The sequence below is a fragment of the Canis lupus genome, chromosome 1, assembly GCF_003254725.2.
Source record: "Canis lupus dingo isolate Sandy chromosome 1, ASM325472v2, whole genome shotgun sequence".
Classification (NCBI taxonomy): Eukaryota; Metazoa; Chordata; class Mammalia; order Carnivora; family Canidae; genus Canis; species Canis lupus.
Genome location: NC_064243.1, coordinates 114,598,048 through 114,617,550, shown reverse-complemented (window position 1 = coordinate 114,617,550; position 19,503 = coordinate 114,598,048). Strand labels below are relative to the sequence as shown.

Below are 19,503 nucleotides of genomic sequence, written 5' to 3'. Positions count from 1 at the left end.
CGCGCAGAGGGAGAACTAGACTCCCTGCTGAGCAGGGAGCCTGGCACGAGGCTCAATCCCAGGACCCTGGCATCATGACCCGAGCTGAAGGCAGATACTCAACTGACTGAGCCACCCAGGTACCCCTCTTTTTAACATTTTTTAGGGATTTTATTTATTTATTCATGAGAGACAGAGAGAGAGAGGCAGAGGGAGAAGCAGGCTCCATGCAGGGAGCCTGACATGGAACTTGATCCTGGGACTCCAGGATCATGCCCTGAGCCAAAAGCAGATGCTCAACCACTGAGCCACCCAGGCATCCCTCTTTTCTAATTTTTTAAACTTTTTTTTCTTTTTTAGAGAGAAAAGGAGGGGAGAAGGGTAGGGGGGAGAGAGAGAATCCTAAACAGACTCCATGCCCAGCACAGAGCCCAACATGGGGCTCCATCCCATGACCCTGAGATCATGACCTGAGCCAAAAACAAGAGTGCAATGCTTAACTGACTGAGCCACCCGGGTGCCCCAACAGGTGGTGGTTTCCCAACTTCACCATACCCTTTACCTTTATTAGGTACCATTTTGCTATATTTGTCCATCCATTTATTTTTATGTATGAATATAGACTCATGCCTTCTTATTTTTTTAAGCCTTCTTATTTTAATCTAGGAGTTGCAACTGCTGCTGCCCATTTAAGAAGTCATTTAAATAAGTTCAGGGTCTCCTGAGTTAAAAATAAGGTGTCCCCAACCTTCCAGGTGTCCCAAGAGCCTCCCTGTGTCTCTCCCTCTTCTCAGCCATGCCTTCTGAGGGCTGAGTACCTCTGCTCACTCCTTTCTCACCTCCCACCCTGTCCCTGACTCAGAGCTTGCTGGTTTGGAGTCTCTGTCACTCTCCTGAAACTACCCTGACCAAGGAGGTCAGTGACCTCTTCACCCCTGAACCCTCTCCTCTGTTGTCTTAATATCATTTGCCACTGTCTGTCATTTCCTCCCCTCTGCAATGTCTGCTTCCCTGGGTGTCTGTGTCATGCCCTCATGGGACCCCCCCACCTTCCCTGCCAGCCTCTCCTGGTCTCTTCATTGTTGCTGCTCCTTAGCCCTCCACCTGCCAGAAGAAGAGCTGATCTTGATCATGTTCTCACACTGTGCCAGGTCCCATGTGCAAATAAATTAGGTCATGTAGTCCTTAACAGCAACCCTAAGTGGTAAGAACTATTTTTTATTCTCATTTATAGAAGTGGAAACTGAGGCACGGGGGGAGGACATGCTCAGGGTCACACAGCTAATAAGTGACAAAGCTGGGATTAGAACTTGGACAGTAGGGGATCCCTGGGTGGCTCAGGGGTTTGGTGTCTGCCTTCAGACCAAGGCGTAATCCTGGAGTCCCAGGATCAGTCCTACATCGGGCTCCCTGCATGGAGCCTGCTTCTCCTCTGCCTGTGTCTCTGCCTCTCTCTCTCTCTCTCTCTCTCTCTCATGAATGAATAAATAAACTCTTAAAAAAAAAAAAAAGAACTTGGACAGCCTGACTCCAGATTCAACCATTGACCTAGTCCAATAAATTGTCGGTGAACATTACCTGGGTCCCAGACCCTGGCTGAAAGTCCCAGCCCTACTCTCGAGATTGGCAGGTTTAGGGAGAGAATCTCAGTCAGCTGGGGAGCCGAAAAGCAACACACAGGAACTAAAAGACACATAATTCATAATTTTTCAATGATTCTTCCCAGAAAGGGAAACTATCAACAAAATTAAAAGGCAATTTATGGAATGGGAGAAAATATTTGCAAACCACAGCTATGATAAGGGGCTAATATCTAGAACATGCAAGGAATACACAATAGCAAAAAAAACCCAATAACCTAACTTTTATTTTTTTAAGATTTTATTTATTTATTCATGACAGACACACAGAGACATAGGCAGAGGGAGAAGCAGGCTTCCCAAGGGGAGGCTGATGTGGGACTCAATCCCAGGACCCAGGATCACAACCTGAGCCAAAGGGAGACACTCAACCATTGAGCCACCCACGTGCCCATAATCTAACTTTTAAATGAACAGAGGACCTGAATAGATATTTTTCAGGAGATGTACAAATGGCCAACAGGTACATGAAGAGGTGCTTGAGGGGCGCCCAGGTGGCACAGTCGTTTAAGTGTCTGTTGGTATCAGATCAGGTCTCAATCTTAGGGTTGTGAGTTCGAGCCCCACATTGGGCTCCACACTGGGCATGGAGCCTTCTTAAAAAATTAATAAATAGGGGCACCTGGGTGGCTCAGTGGATGCCTTCAGCTCAGATCGTGATCCTGGAGTCCTGGGATCGAGTCCCACATCAGGCTCCCTGCAGGGAGCCTGCTTCTCCCTCTGCCTGTGTCTCTGCCTCTCTCTGTGTATCTCTCATGAATAAATAAATAAATAAAATCTTTTAAAAAAAATAAATAAAGGGTGCCTCGACATCATTCATCATCAGGGAGATGCAAATCACACCCACAATGAGATACTACTGCACACCTGTCCTCACAGAGATAGACAAGAGATAACAAGTGTGGGCAAAGATCTAGAGAGAAAGGAACCCTTGTGCACCCTGGTGAGAATGTAAATTGGTGCAGCCACTAAGGAGAACAGTATGGAAGGATCCTCAAGAAATTAAAAATAGAACTGACATAGGATCCAGTGGTGCCACTTCTAGGTATATATCCAGAGGAAACAAAACCATTATCTCAAAGAGATGTCTGTGCTCCCATATCATTACAGCATTATTGACCGTAGCCGGGGTATGGAAATAACCTATGAATGTGATATATAATAGAATATCATTCTGCCTTTGAAAAGACGGAAATCTTGTCTCTTGCAACAACACGGATGAACCGGGAGGGCATTATGCTAAGTGAAATAAGCCAGAAACAGAAAGACAAATACCGCACACCATCACTTACATGTGGAATCTTCAAAAAAAAAAAAAAAAGTCGAACTGGTAGAAACAGAGAATAGAAAAGTGAGTGGCGTGAAGGGCTCGGGGGTGGAGAGATAGGGTGAGGTTGGTAAATGCTGAGTTATAAGATGAATTGAAAAAATGAAATGGGTAGAGATCCCTCCCGACTGTTCAGAGCTTCACACATAACAAGATTTGATGTCACATGCACAACGGTTTGTAGCTCAATATCTCTGTTTCACAAAGTTACAATCTGTAACTTGAAAAGTGCTGTTTTATTTTGTAATAAATAATACAACCACATGATTTAAAAAGCAAAATGTAACAAGGTACGAAGTGCAGAGTCTCACTCCCACTGCTTTCTCAGCCCACTCCCCCTCCCTCCCCACTGCTGTGAGTAGCATTAATTTCCTTCGTATCCTTGCATCGTTTTGGGTTTTTTTTTTTTCCTCCAGATTTTATTTTCCTCCTCTCTTGCATAACAGGCAGTGAACTACATACACTGGTCTATATCACTTAATATATTCTGGAGAGGGACAACTGGGTGGCTCAGTGGTTGAGTATCTGCCTTTGGCTCAGGTCATGATCCCGGGGTCTTGGGATCGAGTCCCACATTGGGCTCATCATAGGGAGCCTGCTTCTCCTTCTGCCTATGTCTCTGTCTCTCTGTGTCTCTCATGAATAAATAAATAAAATCTTTTAAAAAATAATAATATATTCTGGAGATCAGGGAGTGACCTCATTCTTTTTGTGCAGGTGCCCAGCTTTCCATTTTCAGTATATATTATGATTTCTTTGATGATTCCTTTCTGACAGACACTTGCTTCATTCCTAGTCTTTTGGTTTTACAACTCGTGGATAGTTGTGCAAGTTGTGCATTGTACAGAGGTACAGTTTTTAGCACAGATATTGTAACTTTGTGCTGCAGATTTCCAGCAGGTGGGAGTAAGTGTGCTGAGGAAGGCTCCATTTGGACCACTAGCAATGCTGGCTACAACAAATACCCTTACACATATATCATTCTTTATGTGCAGTTTTATCTAAGAAGACACTTCCAAAAGCGGGATTTCTGGGTTAAAGAGCAAATGCATTTGTCGTTTGGAAAAATTCTGCCCTCTGTTTTTCCCTCTCATTAGCAGCATGTGAGAGTACCTGTTTCCCCACAGCCTTGCCACCAGACCGCACTGTCAAATATTTGGACCTTTGCCAATCTGATAGGTGAAAAACAATATTGCTGTGCAGCTTAAATTCACATTCCTCCTGGTATGGGCGCAGTGAAGCATCTTTTATGTTATTTCTTTCATATTACCTGTTCAGTGAACTGACCATGTCCTTGGCTTCTTTTTCTATTGGGCTGTTGGTATTTTTCTTCTTGACTTTTAAGAGCTCTTTATGTATTCGGATGATTATAACTTTGTTAGTGATAGGAGTTGCACCTAGGTTTCCTAGTTCATTTTTTGTCTTTTGACTTTGTTTATGGTGTTATAATATATTTTTGACTATGTGGAATACTTTGATTTTCATGTAGAAAGTCATTTAAAATATTTAATTTATTTTTAATGAAATAGGTAATACAAGAGTACATTCTTCTTGTAAAGAAACTCAGAACTTATCACTATGGTTGAGGTCACTTTTGGCCCACTCCCAATCCTGTTCTCATCCCACCTTTCCAAAGACTGCCACTGTCATCCACTTTGGTGTACATCTATCCAGATGTTTATTTCTTTTCTTTTTTAAAAATATGTTATTTAGGGGATCCCTGGGTGGCTCAGCGGTTTAGCGCCTGCCTTTGGCCCGGGGCACGATCCTGGAGTCCTGGGATTGAGTCCTGCATTGGGCTCCCGGCATGGAGCCTGCTTCTCCCTCCTCCTGTGTCTCTGCCTCTCTCTCTCTCTCTCTCTCTCTCCCCTAAATAAATAAATAAATAAATAAATAAATAAATAAATAACATCTTTTAAAAAACAAAGATGTTATTTATTCATGAGAGAGAGGCAGAGACACAGGCAGAGGGAGAAGCAGGGTCCCTCAGGGAGCCCGATGTGAGACTTGATCCCAGGACCCTGGGATCATGATCTGAGCTGAAGGCGGATGTTCAACCACTGAGCCACCCAGATGACCCTCCAGATGTTTATTTCAGCATTTCTGTCCATAGATAGATCTGCATTTTGAAAATATAGCATTGTTTGGGGCACCTGGGTGGGGGTGATATATATATAGCATATAAACCATAAAAACAATGCTATATATATATATTTTAAACAATGATATATATATATATATATCACCTATATATACATATGCCATACACATATATAGGGATATCTCTCTCTCTCTCTCTCTCTCTCTCTATCTATATATATATATATATATATATATATATAGCATTGTTTTATGGTTTCCCCAAGTCCGTCATGGTAGACAGAGTTTACACTTTGCAAAGCATATCTTCATTAAAAAGTGCTTTGCAGATCCTAAAATATCTACTACAGTTTAGAAGCCCTCTTTGGTGGCTGAAGACACATTTCAGGCTATTCACTTATTCTTGGTCAGAGGATCTGAGGATCTCCCCTCTTTTTTTCAGACTGCAAATATTTTTGTATGTATCTTGAAAGGTCATCCATCTAAAATGTATAATTCAATGGCAGGGTTTTTTAGGCATATCCACAGAATTGTGCAACTATAACTACAATCTAATTTTAGAACATTTTAATCACCCCAAAAAAGAAACCCTGTGCCCTTCAGCAGTCACTTCCCATTTCCCCCATCCAGGGCCCTGGCAACTGCTAATCTACTTTCTGCCTCTATAGATTTGCCTATTCTGGACACTTTGTATAAATGGAATTGTCTAATAGATGATCTTCAAAAGGCTTTTCTTTTATAAGGAAAATTACTTTTCCTTTTGTAATAACAAATCACAATGTCATTATCACTCCTAACCAAAAAGGGAATAAAAACAAAACTGAAAGTATCCACAAGTTCTTTAAATCACCAAATATTTAGTCAATGTTCACATTTACAAATCTCAGATATTTCGCTTATAATTTAAAAAATATTTTCTCAGGGCATCTGGGTGGCTCAGTTGGTTGAGAGTCTACTCTTGGTTTCAGCTCAGGTCATGGTCTCAGGGTAGTGAGATCGAGCCCTGAGCCAGACTCTGCCATGGGAATGGAGCCTGCTTAAGTTTCTCTCTCCCTCTCCCTCTTCCTCCCTGTTCCCCCCGACCCTACTCTCCAGTAAATAGGGGCACCTGGGTGGCTCAGTCTGTTAAGCAGTCAACTCTTGATTTCGACTCAGGTCATGATCTCAGGGTCCTGGGATGGAGCCCAATGTGAGTCTCCACACTCCATACTCCATGGAATATGCTTGTTCCTCTCTCTCTGCTCCTCCTCTGGCTCTCACTCTCTCTCAAGTAAATAAATGAATAAATATCTTTTTAAAAATAAATAAATCTTAAAAAATAAAAAATGTTTTCCGAACCAAGATCCAAACAGGGTCCACCCATTGCAATTGGCTGATATCTCTTCAAACCTCCTTGTATCAACTGCTTCCCCTCTAGCACTTTTCCTTTACTTTGTAGTTGATCTGCTGGAGACCCAGGTTTTTGGCTGCAATAGAGAAGCACTCTCTGATAGAAATACAATGTGAGCAGGGTGCCTGGAGGGCTCAGTTGGTAGAACCTACAGCCCTTGATCTCAGGATTCTGAGTTTCAGCCCCACCTTGGGGATAGAGTTTACTTTTAAAAAACTAGAAATGCAGGGGCACCTGGGTGGCTCAGTAGTTGAGCATCTGTCTTCGGCTCAGGTCGTGATCCCGGGGTCCTGGGATTGAGTCCCACATCGGGCTCCCTGCAGGAGCCTGCTTCTCCCTCTGCCTGTGTCTCTGCCTCTCTGTGTGTGTCTCTCATGAATAAATAAATAAAATCTTTTTTAAAAAATAAATTAATTAAAAAACCTATTCAACATCTTACATTCTTTTTTTCATGCTAAGTCTTTGAAATCCAGGATGCAAATCTCAATTTGCTCCAGCCTCCATTCAAGGACTTAGCAGCTGCAAGTGGCCCTTGGCTCTCATTGGAAAGTGCCTGTCCTGTTTGTAGAGTTTCCCACAGTTTCTATCTGGCCTAGATAAACTTGTAGTGTCACTTAACGTGCTCCTTCTTCCCCTCTGTTTCCTGTAAACTGAGACTTAGAAGCCCATCAGATGCAGGTTGGTTTGTTTTGTCGGCACATCCTCTGTGGAGATGCATACATTCAACAGGAGGCAAATCTTTTCCTGTTATTTCGCCTTTGGTTTGGTCAGCAGCTACCCATGTTCAATACCCAGACACATTAGTGTACTAGAGATCACAAAATGACAATATTCTCTCCCTCTCTCTTTTTTATTTTTATTTTTAAATCTTTTTATAAGACTTTATTTATTCATGAGAAATGGAGAGAGAGAGAAGAGGCAGAGACACAGGCAGAGGGAGAAGCAGGCTCCAAGCAGGGAGCCCGACGTGGGACTCGATCCTGGGTCTCCAGGATCACGCCCTGGACCAAAGGCGGCGCTACACCGCTCAGCCACCGCTGAGCTATCCCTCCCTCTCTCTTTTTTAAAAAAAATTCTCATTTCTAAGTGTTTGACCATTTACCAAGCATTGCATGGTTTTGTAAACACAAAGCTTCATAGGATTCCCAAATGCTTTACAAATATGTGTTTCACAACATGCTTTTTGGTTTCTTTATGGTTTATTAATTTTTTAAAAAGACTTAATTTATTTATTCATGAGAGACACAGAGAGAGAGAGAGAGAGAGAGAGAGAGAGGCAGAGACACAGGAAGAGGGAGAAGCAGGCTCCATGAAGAGAGTCCAATGTGGGACTCGATCCTGGGACTCGAGGATCACTCCCTGAGCCAAAGGCAGACACTCAACTGCTGAGCCACCCAAGCAACCCATCTTTATGGTTTAAAAGGCAAATTCAGGATTTAAATTTTTTTAAAGATTTTATTTATTTATTCATGAGAGACACAGAGAGACAGAGACATAGGGAGAGGGAGAAGAAGGTTCCCCACAGGGAGCCCGATGCAGGACTCAGTCTCCAGACCTGGGATCAGGCCCTGAGCTGAAGGCAGATGCTCCACCACTGAGCCACCCAAGTGCCTCAAGTTCAGGATTTTTAAAAGGACTTTTTAATTTTCAAAAATTATAATAAAGGGACAGACTCTTCTCTGATTTCAAGATGCTTAATTCACTTGATAAATGTGTCCTGAGCATCTACCATGTGTAACAGCAAGTAAAACAGAGTCCCCACCATCAGAGCAGACAGCCCAGTGGGGGGTGAAAATAACTAAAGAGGGCCTCCTGGCTCCGCTCAGTGGGTTAAGCATCCAACTCTTGATTTCAGCTTGGCCCATGATCAGGGTTGTAAGGTCCAGCCCCGCAGCTCTGGGCATAGAACCTGCTTAAGATTCTCTCTCTGCTCCTCCCCCTCCCGCTCTTTAAAAAATAAAAGAACTGAACAAAATAATTTCAGTTCTGAAAGGAATTTGCAGTCTGAAGGAAATAAGCAGGGTGGCATGCGAGAGAGCATGGGTAGAATAAGTCCAGTAAACTGGGTGGTTGGTGAAGGCCTTTGAGAAAAGGACATTGAAGCTGAGAGCTGAAATGTGCCACGTGGAGGTGGGGGAGGGTGTGGCATCCCAGACAAAGGGACAGCAAGTCTAAATGCTGAAAGGTGGGAACCAGAGGGACGGCAAGAGGGCCAGCATGACTGGTGAGGGCTGTTGATGGGGACAATGGGAGAGGTAAAGTGCAAGACGGGAGGGAGGCAGCAGGCATGCAGTGCCAGGTTGACTGTGGGGAACACTCAAATTTTTAACCTGAATGAGATGGAGCCAAGGGACGATTCTGAGCAGGGAGGGGTTATGTCCTTAGATGTTTATAGGGTCCCCCTGGCCCTGTGTGGGGGAACAGACTGGGGGGGCGGGCCAAGGGGGACCAGGGACAACAGGGAAGAGGTTGCTATGAAAGTCCAGTGGGAAACAGCATGGGACAAAATCAGGGTGGGGCCAGAGAGGGGGCAGATGTGTGTGGGTTCTTGATCTGTGAAAGCAGAGCTGACAGATTTGCTGATGAATCAGGTGTGGGCGGTGAGATTAAAAAAGAGGAATCAAGGATGACTCAAAGGTTTTAGCTTAAGCAGCTGGGTGGGTAGCAATGCTATTCCTGAGATGGGTAAGACAGTGGGAGGAGAGGTTTTGAAATCAAAAGTTCAGTTTGAACCATTTCCAGTTTGGGGTATAGATCCACAAAAAAAAAAAAAAAAAAAAAAAAAAAAAAAGTTGGGTAGGGGCTTCAGCTGTTAAGTGTCTTTATTTTGGGGAGAAGTTAGGGTGAGGTGTAAACTGGACAATCATTGGTGTGGGATAATGTCCATAGAGCCTTTGGCCTCAATGATATCTCCATGGAGAGTGTATGTCTCAAGAAAGGGGTGCAGATTCCACGCCTGGTGCACCCAACCATTAAAATTCTGGAATAAAGGAGGACTCCAGCATAGGGAACTGATAGCAGGCAGAGAACAAGGGGGAGTGGGCATATGGACGATGACAAAAAGAGAGCCGCAAATCACAAGAGCAGAGTCCAAGACTGAATGGAGGGGATGGAGTCCCAGGCTTCCCCCTAGGGAGAGGGTCTTTTAAGAAGGGGCAGTGTCACACTGCATCATAAGGGGAGGAGGCAGGTCGGTGCACTGAGGGTAGATGGTGAAGAGTTCCTGTGTGATTATGTCTCCACATTCTGTGGTTTCTAGAGCCCTTCATGATTTGCAAAGCATGTTACTCATTTAGAAAGCATTTTGCAAAGTTCTTGGCTACAAAGCACTTTTTCGAGCCAGAAGATTTCGCTTCTGTTCATACCTCAGAGCAGCATTTCACAAACTGCATGCTGCCATTCATCTGTGGGCCACAAAATTAATTAAGTCATGACCAGCATCCTTAAAAATAAAATAGACTAGAACACTGCAGAATGTGTTGCATAGTGAAAGTCAGAATTGTCTCATGAGCCCCCTTCTTTTGAGTCACACCATAAAATGCATTCTTACTGTGAGTGCAGTCAAAACATTTGAAAAACTGCTCAAGGGAACTTCTTGTAAAAAGTACATGGGAGAGCAATACAAGACTGTTCAATGAAAGTGTTGTCTGTAAAAAACAACAACAACAACAACAACAACAAAAAACCCCCCCACAAAACCAAAAACTGGAAACAACCTAAATGTCCAGTATCAGAAAGATATATAGTGTTAGATCTATAAAAAATACTATACAGCAGTTAAAATAAATTCATTTGATATATATATCAACATGGATAGATATTGAAAACCTACAATCAAGTGAAAAAAGCAAGTTTCAAATTATATGATTATGATAGCAATTCTTTAAAAAAATGCACAGGATACTATGTATTTTTGTGACAAAAATGCCAGGATATAGGTAGTAGAAGTACTGACACAGGTTTGGAAGGATATTATCAACTCCAGGATCGTGGTTACTTTGGGAGAGGGTGGGGGTGGCCAGGAGGGGAACGGACCAAAAATACACAGAAGGCTCCAATCATACCTGCAATGTTTTAGCTCTTAAATATATAGCATTAAAAAAATGTATCAGCATGAGCATTTAAATCTGGGGTGATGAGCATATGGCTATTTCCAGTTGAAATTCAGAGCTCTCCCTGGTGTCAAGTGTCAATTATGTACTTGCTGGAAGAGGGTGGGGGTAGCACAAAAGGGCTTCGGGGAAGGTTTGGGGTGGGAAGTGACGTGTGTATCAGTCAGGGCCCTAGCCTCAAGGGCCTGGCCTGCAGAAGAGAGGAGTTACCTAACTTGGAGATAGAAGCAGCTGTGCGGGCAGGGCTGCAGGACTGACTTTGAGGGAGACACAGGACCAGCTCAGGGAGGAAGTGAGGGAGAGAGATGCCACAGCTCCATTCTCTTCCTGTTCCCTGACCCCAACTGGATAGACCCTGCCTACACTCTCAGGGTCCCAGAGAGCCTGTGGGGCAGCCCATGGGTGCCATCAAGCAGGGAGGGTAGACAGCAGGCCTGCATGGCACACGGAGAGCCTAGGGGCAGCATTTCTTTTTACATTTTATTTATTTATTTATTTATTTATTTATTTATTTATTTACTTATTATTTATGACATACAGAGAGAGAGGCAGAGACATAGGCAGAGGGAGAAGCAGGCTCCATGCAGGGAGCCCGATGCGGGACTCGATCCCAGGACCCAGGATGGCGACCTGAGCCAAAGCCAACCACTGTGAAGCCCCCCTTTTGGGGATCCTTCACATGAAACCTCTCCCAGGAAACTGAATCTCTCTTGCCAGGAACAGTCCTATAGCTTGACTCCTGGGCTCTGTGCTGCCCTTTGGATATTCAAGTGATCACTAAGGTCATCTCTCAGACCACACACTCAGGCGTCCCGGGGGCAGCATTTCTTTACCAATTACTACACAAGTGCTGAGTCTCCTCAGTTCACATCTTGCCATCTCTGAAAAAGGAATGTGTCTTACAGGAGACGGTGGCTCAGCTTTGTGGAAATACAGCCTCCTGGTATCTATTTTATTTTATATTTTATTTTATTTTATTTTATTTTATTTTAGCCTCCTGGTATTTAAATTAGTGGGACAGCCCCATCTGTGCCAACCTTCCGGGTGTCGGCCTTGGGTGCTGCTTATGATTCTGGAATTTTCTGTCGTTATGAAAAGTCCACAACTGGGGCAGCCCCGGTGGCGCAGCGGTTTAGCGCCGCCTGCAGCCCAGGGCGTGATCCTGGAGACCCTGGATCGAGTCCCACATCGGGCTCCTGGTGCATGGAGCCTGCTTCTCCCTCTGCTTGTGTCTCTGCCTCTCATTCTCTCTCTGTGTCTCTATGAGTAAATAAATAAAATCTTAAAAAAAAAAAAAGTCCACAACTGTTTCGAGAAGAACCCCCGTGACCTCTCCCGCTCACCCCGCCCGCCCCAGGCTATGGACAGCCAGAAGCAGTTCACAGGCCCAGAGATCCAGTTCCTGCTTTCCTGCTCCGAGGCCGATGAGAACGAGATGATCAACTGCGAGGAGTTCGCCAACCGCTTCCAGGAGCCCGCCCGCGACATCGGCTTCAACGTGGCGGTGCTGCTGACCAACCTGTCGGAGCACGTGCCGCACGACCCGCGCCTGCGCAACTTCCTGGAGCTGGCCGAGAGCATCCTGGAGTACTTCCGGCCCTACCTGGGCCGCATCGAGATCATGGGCGCCTCGCGCCGCATCGAGCGGATCTACTTCGAGATCTCGGAGACCAACCGCACCCAGTGGGAGATGCCCCAGGTGGGCGGGCCTGCGCACGTGCATGCTCGCCTCCCCCGCTTCGGCGCACGCTCCTCGCACGCCTGGGCCCCGCGTCGTGGGTGCCCGCTTTGTGCACCCGCTGTGCGGGCCCTGGGGGGCCCTCGCTCCGCCCATGCAAGCCCAGGCCCGCCCCTTGCACACATGTTATGGGCCCTACTGTGCCCTTGCACGTCCCCGGGTCTCCCCACCTCTTGCAGATTTACCCTTCGCTCATGCAGCAGCATCGCTGTGCCCTCACTGGCTGCTTGAACACCATGCCTGCCACTTGCACACCCACTCTGGGAGCTCTAGCGTGTCCTTACAGTTCTGTTGCAACCACACCCACACCGTCACATACTGGAACACATTGGTTATACTTGGTTATACACCCCTTGCTCATCCGCCCAGCAGCTCCCGGTGTGCCCTCTCTTGGCTGTGGCCTACCCATGCCCTCTCTTCTGTACACTCACCTTGGGGGCTCCGGGGTGCCTTGCTATGCTGGCCTGCCCCTCACCAGTCAGCACATGGGCCTGCAAATGCTCTCTAAGGTCCTGGCACATGACATCCACTTCTTTGGGGTTCACTCGTGGGTGTACATCCCTTGTACACTCACCCTGAAGATACAGTCCTGGCACACCACATGGTTGTCCACCCCTCACTGATTCACTCCTCCCCCACATGCCCTCTCTGGCATGCCCATGATCACCTGTGCACACTTGGACCACCCTCCTGCTCACCCACAAGAGCACCTGAGTGTCGTTGGCGGCCAGGCCTACTCCTCAGCCTGATATGTGCTAACTCAGCCCATCTCATGCCCGCCCACTAATGTCTGAATGCCTCTTACACACTCGCTTGCCCCAAGAGTATGCTCATGTAGCCGTGGCAGGCCCCCAGCCCACCTCACACTTGGCTTGCTCATAGCTCCTATTCCCTATTCTCTGGGACTCTCAGGTGCCCCTCACACACTCAGCCTCTAGCCCTGACTCTGTTGCCCTGGTGGCCCTCCTGCTCACACACACTGCATGCCCCTTACACCCACACTTCCCATTTGTTCCTCACCTGCACATTCCTCCACATGCTCTTGCACACTGCTTCCCATCTCACACTTGTAGCCCATGAGGCTTTCACTCCCATCACCTCTTCAACAACTGGGCTGCTCATGTCTCCTCGGTAACACCTGGTTCAAGCACACTCGGGCTTATGTACCACACTGAACCCTGTCCTCATATTCTGGGTCTTACTGCACTGGCTCCTGAGTCCCCCTTGCACACTCATGCTTGCCTCACATGCACTGATGCTAGGAATCGTAGGCCCCTCCCACACTAACACTACTCTCTGGTTTGGGCCCCAGGCCCCCTGCATAGCTGCCCTGTGTGCCCATGTCCACCGTGTACACTTAAGCCCCACACGGCCACATATTTCCCAGATCCTTCTGTATTGCCACCCAATTCCTCCCTTAGTCCCTGGTGCCCTCTCACAAGGCTCTTGCACGTCAGCCCCCTCACATACTCCCAGGATCCCTCCAGACTTTGCACATTCCCCTGTGCCCCCTGGGGCCCGATTGCATACTCCCCACCATCACCATCCTGGCACTCAGGATGTCTCCCACGTCCCTTCATCTACAGGAAGCCCCGGCTCACCACCCGCTCTTCACCCTCTGGCTCCTGCCGTGGGAGCTCCACCCACCTCCTCCCGGTCCCCACCTCTCACGTGCTCCCCACATGCACGCTCTTTCTTAGTGTCCTTCCTCCAGACACCCGCCGCTGCCTGCTTGCCCCCTCCCATTCCCACTTTCTCCTTCTGGTCAAGTCCCCGCATGCGGAGTGCACCTCCCCCGCTCTGCAGCCACGGAACAGCGCGCACTGTGTGGCATTTATTAGGCACCAGGCGCTGTTCTAATCCCTGGGCATCTATGAACCCATTGAATCCGCACACCAACCCTATAACTGAGGTCCCACTATTATCCCCCAGTTGTGGAGGGGGAAACGGAGGCCCCGAGGGTTACGTCTGAATCACCCAGCGACTCCGTGGCAGCATCGGGGTTGGAACCCAGACGGGCGGGCTGGCTGCAGGGCCTTTGCCCTCCACGCTCCATCTCTCGAAGGAGCGAACAGCATCGATTCCGGAGCCAGCTTGCGGGGAATTCGAATCCCCCCCCCCCCCCCCCCGTCTGCCACCCCTGGGCCTCGGCCCCCCGGGGACGTGCCTTGCGAAGGCCCCCGTTTCCCCAGCTGCGAAATGGGGATCCGAGCCCGGCGCCCAGGAATGCTTGTGCACGCTCGGTGCGGGGCCCGCGGCCCGCGCTCACCCCGGTGCCCCCCCGCGCCGCGCGCAGGTGAAGGAGTCCAAGCGCCAGTTCATCTTCGACGTGGTGAACGAGGGCGGCGAGTCCGAGAAGATGGAGCTGTTCGTGAGCTTCTGCGAGGACACCATCTTCGAGATGCAGATCGCCGCGCAGATCTCCGAGCCCGAGGGCGAGCCCGAGGCGGACGACGACGACGGCGCGGCCGAGGCGGGCGTCGAGGGCGCCGAGGAGGGCGCGGCGGGGCCCGAGGGCGCGGCGGGGCCGGCGGCGGCGGGCGTGACGGCGCGCGCGGCGGCCGCGGCGGCCCGGGCCCTGCGCGGCCTCAGCTACCGGAGCCTGCGGCGGCGCGTGCGGCGGCTGCGGCGGCTGACGGCGCGCGAGGCGGCCGCGGCGGTGGCGGCGCTGCTCTGGGCGGCGGTGGCGCGCGCGGCGGGCGCGGGCGCGGGGGCGGCGGCGGGCGCGCTGCGCCTGCTCTGGGGCTCGCTCTTCGGCGGCGGCCTGGTGGAGGGCGCCAAGAAGGTGACGGTGACCGAGCTCCTGGCCGGCATGCCCGACCCCACGGGCGACGAGGTGCACGGCGAGCAGCCGGCGGGGCCCGGCGGCGACGCGGACGGCGAGGGCGCGGGCGAGGGCGCGGACGGCGAGGCCGAGGGCGCGGGCGACGAGGAGGCGGCGGCGCACGAGGCCGGCCCCGGAGGCCCCGACGGGGCGGTGGCGGTGGCCGAGGGCGGCCCGTTCCGGCCCGAGGGGGCGGGCGGCCTCGGGGACATGGGCGACACGACGCCGGCGGAGCCGCCCACGCCCGAGGGCTCCCCCATCATCAAGAGGAAGCTGGGGGTGAGCGGCCCCCGGGGCGGGGCGGGGGGACGGGGGCTCGGAGACCGGGGGCGTAGGAGGGAGGACGGGAGCTCCGACGGGGAGGGAGGCCCGGACGGAGAGCCTGAGACATAGGCCCGCAGAGACAACCCAGAGACACAGACAGGGACCGGCGGTGGGGAGCCGCGGAGCAGTGCACCCCGAGATGGAGTCCCGCCAGCGGCGGTGAAACAGGGAGTATTGCTGGGAGAGAGAGGTAAAGAGAGAGGAGAGACCCCGAAACCAAACTAGACGGGGAAACGGGGCCAGCACCGAGAACAGCCCGGGATGGAGTCAGGGAGCTGGGGGAGCCCCCCTCACAGAGGCACATGTTGTGGGGAATCAGTAGCCCACCTCCTCCGGCCCTCCGTGCCCCTGGGGGTGCCCCGGGGTGTCAAGGCGACGGGAAGCCCCGGGGAACAAGAGCTGCATTGGAGTCCGCCTGCCCCTGCACAGGGCTTTGGCAAGGCGCTCCACCTTTCCGAGCCTCAGTTTCCCCTCTGTGAAACGAGTCTTATAATCCCTCTTCTGATGGGAGGAGAGGAAAACGCAGGGGGAAATGACCAGGAAGGGACCCCGAGAGAGAGACAGGCAGATCAGCTCTGAGAGGCGCTGGGAGTGGGGGCTCCCCCCTGACGCTTGCCCTGCCGCCAGGTGGATGGAGAGGAAGAGGAGCTGCCCCCGGAGCCGGAGCCCGAGCCGGAGCCCGAGCCCGAGAAAGCTGAGTGAGTAGCCTTGGAGTCCAAGGGGCCCGGCCCCTCTCATTGCCTCCCTCCTGGACTGGGAGCCTCTTGAGGTCACCTGTGCCCTCAGCGTCACCCAGACGGGGACGGGGCCCAGAGGATGGGCTCTGTCAAAGGGAGAGGAGAAATGAAGGCTCCTCTCTTACCCCCAAGCCCTCCTGGGGGCTGTTCCTCTGCCCAGAATGCTTTCTCCCATGTTCATCTCAGTCTTCCTCTTTCCTGTTTTGGCTCACTGTCTCCTTCTCCAGGAAGCTTACCTTCACACACACACACACACACACACACCCGCCAGCCACCAAGTCGAAGAGGTGTTTCTGGGCCCTCACACACCCCTGAGCTTCCCCCATCCCAGCCCGGACCTCTCTGGGCTGTGCTGCCTGGTGACCATTGGACTGAGCCCCATGAAGGCAGTGACTCCTCACCATGTTCCCGACACCATCTAGACCTGGGCCAAGGATGGGGTAGGCCCCCAGCACATAGCTCTGAGTGATTGAAGGGATTGCCCCGGGCACCTCCTCATTTTCCATGTCTTGCCCTGCAGTGCTGAGAATGGGGAGAAGGAAGAAGTCCCCGAGCCCCCACCAGAGCCCCCCAAGAAGACAGCACCTCCTCCACCCCCTCCAAAGAAGGAGGAGGCTGGAGGCGCAGGCTTGGAATTCTGGGGAGAACTGGAAGTGCAGAGGGTGAAGTTCTTGGTGAGGACCAAGCAAGGGCTTGCTGACACTTCCTGTCCCAGGGAGACCCCTCGGGGCACTCACACCACCTCTTCTCTGCACCCTCCGTGTGAGCTCACCCATGCCAGGCTAATCTCTCAGGCCTGAGGGCAGAGATGTCCCCAGACGGAGTCAGGACCTGGTCACAGGGCAGCATTTTGGGTGGTCCCCCGCTTGGCTCCTCAGCCTCTCCTGCTCAAGACCCTTATTCCAGCCTCCATACCTTTGCTCACTTGGGGCCACCTGCCCAGGCTTCCCACCCCCATCCACTCTCCAGTGCTAAACCCAGCCGAGGCCTGTCTCTTGGCTCTCTCAGCCTTTGGGTCAGAGCCACCACACCAGTCCCAGCCCCTCCTGTTCGAGCTTGAGGGGAGAACTCCTCTCCTCATCCAAGCCAGGAAGAAGGGAGGGAGTTTAGGGTTCAGGGCTCCACCTGTCCTGCCTCCTGTCCAGGCCCAGCCTGACATGAGGGGCTGAAGGAAACATGTTGGGAGGAAGGTGGTCCAGCGAGGACGCGTGGGAAGAACGAGGGGCAGGGAGAGCGCTGGAGAGAGAGAGAGGGAGCGAGAGATGGAAGTAGGTGTCCTTTGCCTGGGGTACCGCGGACGGGGCAGCCTCACACAGGAAGCAGCATAGCAGGGTGGTCGGGAGCGCGGACTCTGGAGGTTGAGTGGCTGGCCTCAAACCTCTGGTCTCCCACTTCTTGGCTGTGTGGCCTTGAGCAAGGCCTCTCACCTCCCTGAGCCGTGGTGTTCTCATCTGTAAAATGAGCATATGGACCGTGCCCGCTTCATAGGGATGCGGTGAGAGCCACACAAGTTCGTAGATCTTGGTATACAGTAAGCACTCAATAACCACGAGGTTGTGGGACCAGATTGTGGACTGTCGGGTGGACGATGGGGTGAATTCCCCAGGGAAGAAGGTGGACTGTGAGCTCTTTCTCTTTCTCTCCTCATCTTAGAACTACCTCTCTCGGAACTTCTACACCCTGCGATTCCTTGCCCTCTTCTTGGCATTTGCCATCAACTTCATCCTGCTGTTTTATAAGGTGCTGGTCACCAGGGGCCAGGAGGATCCGGCGCTTATCCGGGCTGGGGGAGGGGCAGCTCACCCCCTACCAGGTTCTCCGGGCCCTCACAGTTGGACAGGGCGTTGGATTAGGGGTTCCTAGGGAGGATACTGGCTGGACACCTGGATCTTGGGGCCCCCAAAGGAGTCTGTGTGGGTATCTGGGTGCATCTGGGGCAGATGCCTGCCTGGGTGCAGGAGTTACAGCAGGGAACCTGTTCAGGCTTCCATGCCCAGCTCTGCCACTCGCCAGCCCTGTTTCCCTGGGTGCAGGCCTTCGCCCCCCCCCGCACCCCCCCCCCCCGCCCCGCAACACACACTGAGTCAATTAAGCATATTTGCTTTCGCATAAGCTAACATTTGTAGGGAGGAGGAAAACGGGCAGCTCATGGAATGGAAGGAAAGGGCTAAGAACCAGGCCTCCTGAAAGACACAGCGCCCCGTGCGGTCTTGCCAGAGATCTAGATACCAGGACAGAGAAGCAGTTCAGGGGCTTCTGTGGGGTCGAATCCTGGCTCTAACACCCACTGGCTGTATGATATTAGGCAAGGGACTTAACCTCACCATGCCTCAATTTCCTCATCTGCAAAATGGGACAATGACAGTGTCTACCCCGGAGAGCTGTAGGAATTAAAAGAGGAGCAGCATGTGTAAAGCACTTAGGACAGTACTTGGCATATGGAAAGTGCTGTGGAAGTGTTAGCTGTGACGAATTTTAGGATTCACGTTAATAGTGGTGGTCAGTCTCTTTAAGGCTCCAGTGTCCAGTTGAATCAGCTGGAATTTAGTAATCCCATCAGTTCAATAGTCAAATTCCCAGGTCAGAGCCTGATTGGCTAGCTAGGGTTCCAGGCCCACCCTTCATCTTGATTGACAGTCTCATTGAGATTGTATCTGACAGGGGCCCCCAGACCAACCTCAGGTGTGGAGGCTATTAATTTTGATCGTGGGTTCCGGGTGAGACAGACCAGGGGCCAGGACGCCAGGGTCCCCATCCTGACCCACCTCTGCCCCCCTGCAGGTCTCAGACTCTCCACCAGGGGAGGACGACATGGAGGGCTCAGCAGCTGGGGACCTGTCAGGTGCAGGGTCTGGTGGCGGCTCAGGCTGGGGCTCGGGGGCCGGCGAGGAAGCAGAGGGCGACGAGGATGAGAACATGGTCTACTACTTCCTGGAGGAGAGCACGGGCTACATGGAGCCCGCCCTGCGTTGCTTGAGTCTCCTCCATACCCTGGTGGCCTTTCTTTGCATCATCGGCTACAACTGCCTCAAGGTGGGTCATGACCATGGTTCTGGGGCAGGGGCTGGGTGGGTGGGGTCTCCTCTGGTGGTTGGGACAGGGGACCTGGAGCCAGAGTCAGGGCCAGGGATCTGGGTACAGGACTGGGGTCTTCAGCAAGGACAGCGTTCAAACTGGGAACGAATGGGGGTCACAGTGGAGGAGCCAGGTCTTGTGACTATGGTAATTTGTGGATCAAGAGGCCAAATCTGTCATTGCAAATATTACTTTCTGTACGCTGATCAGTTGGTGAATGGAGGCCCGTGGGTGTCTGTGGGGTCTCAGACATAACA

The 19,503-nt window shown here is 51.1% G+C and overlaps 1 protein-coding gene across 1 annotated transcript in view; it reads left to right on the top strand.

Annotated features, from left to right (window-relative positions):
• Positions 1–19,503, top strand: part of RYR1 (ryanodine receptor 1) — a 117,859-nt gene that overhangs the window by 88,766 nt on the left and 9,590 nt on the right. The window contains 6 exon segments of the mRNA XM_025425100.3: positions 11,906–12,247; positions 14,583–15,389; positions 16,062–16,132; positions 16,692–16,845; positions 17,825–17,911; positions 18,953–19,204. Coding sequence (XP_025280885.3) covers positions 11,906–12,247; positions 14,583–15,389; positions 16,062–16,132; positions 16,692–16,845; positions 17,825–17,911; positions 18,953–19,204 — 1,713 coding nt within the window.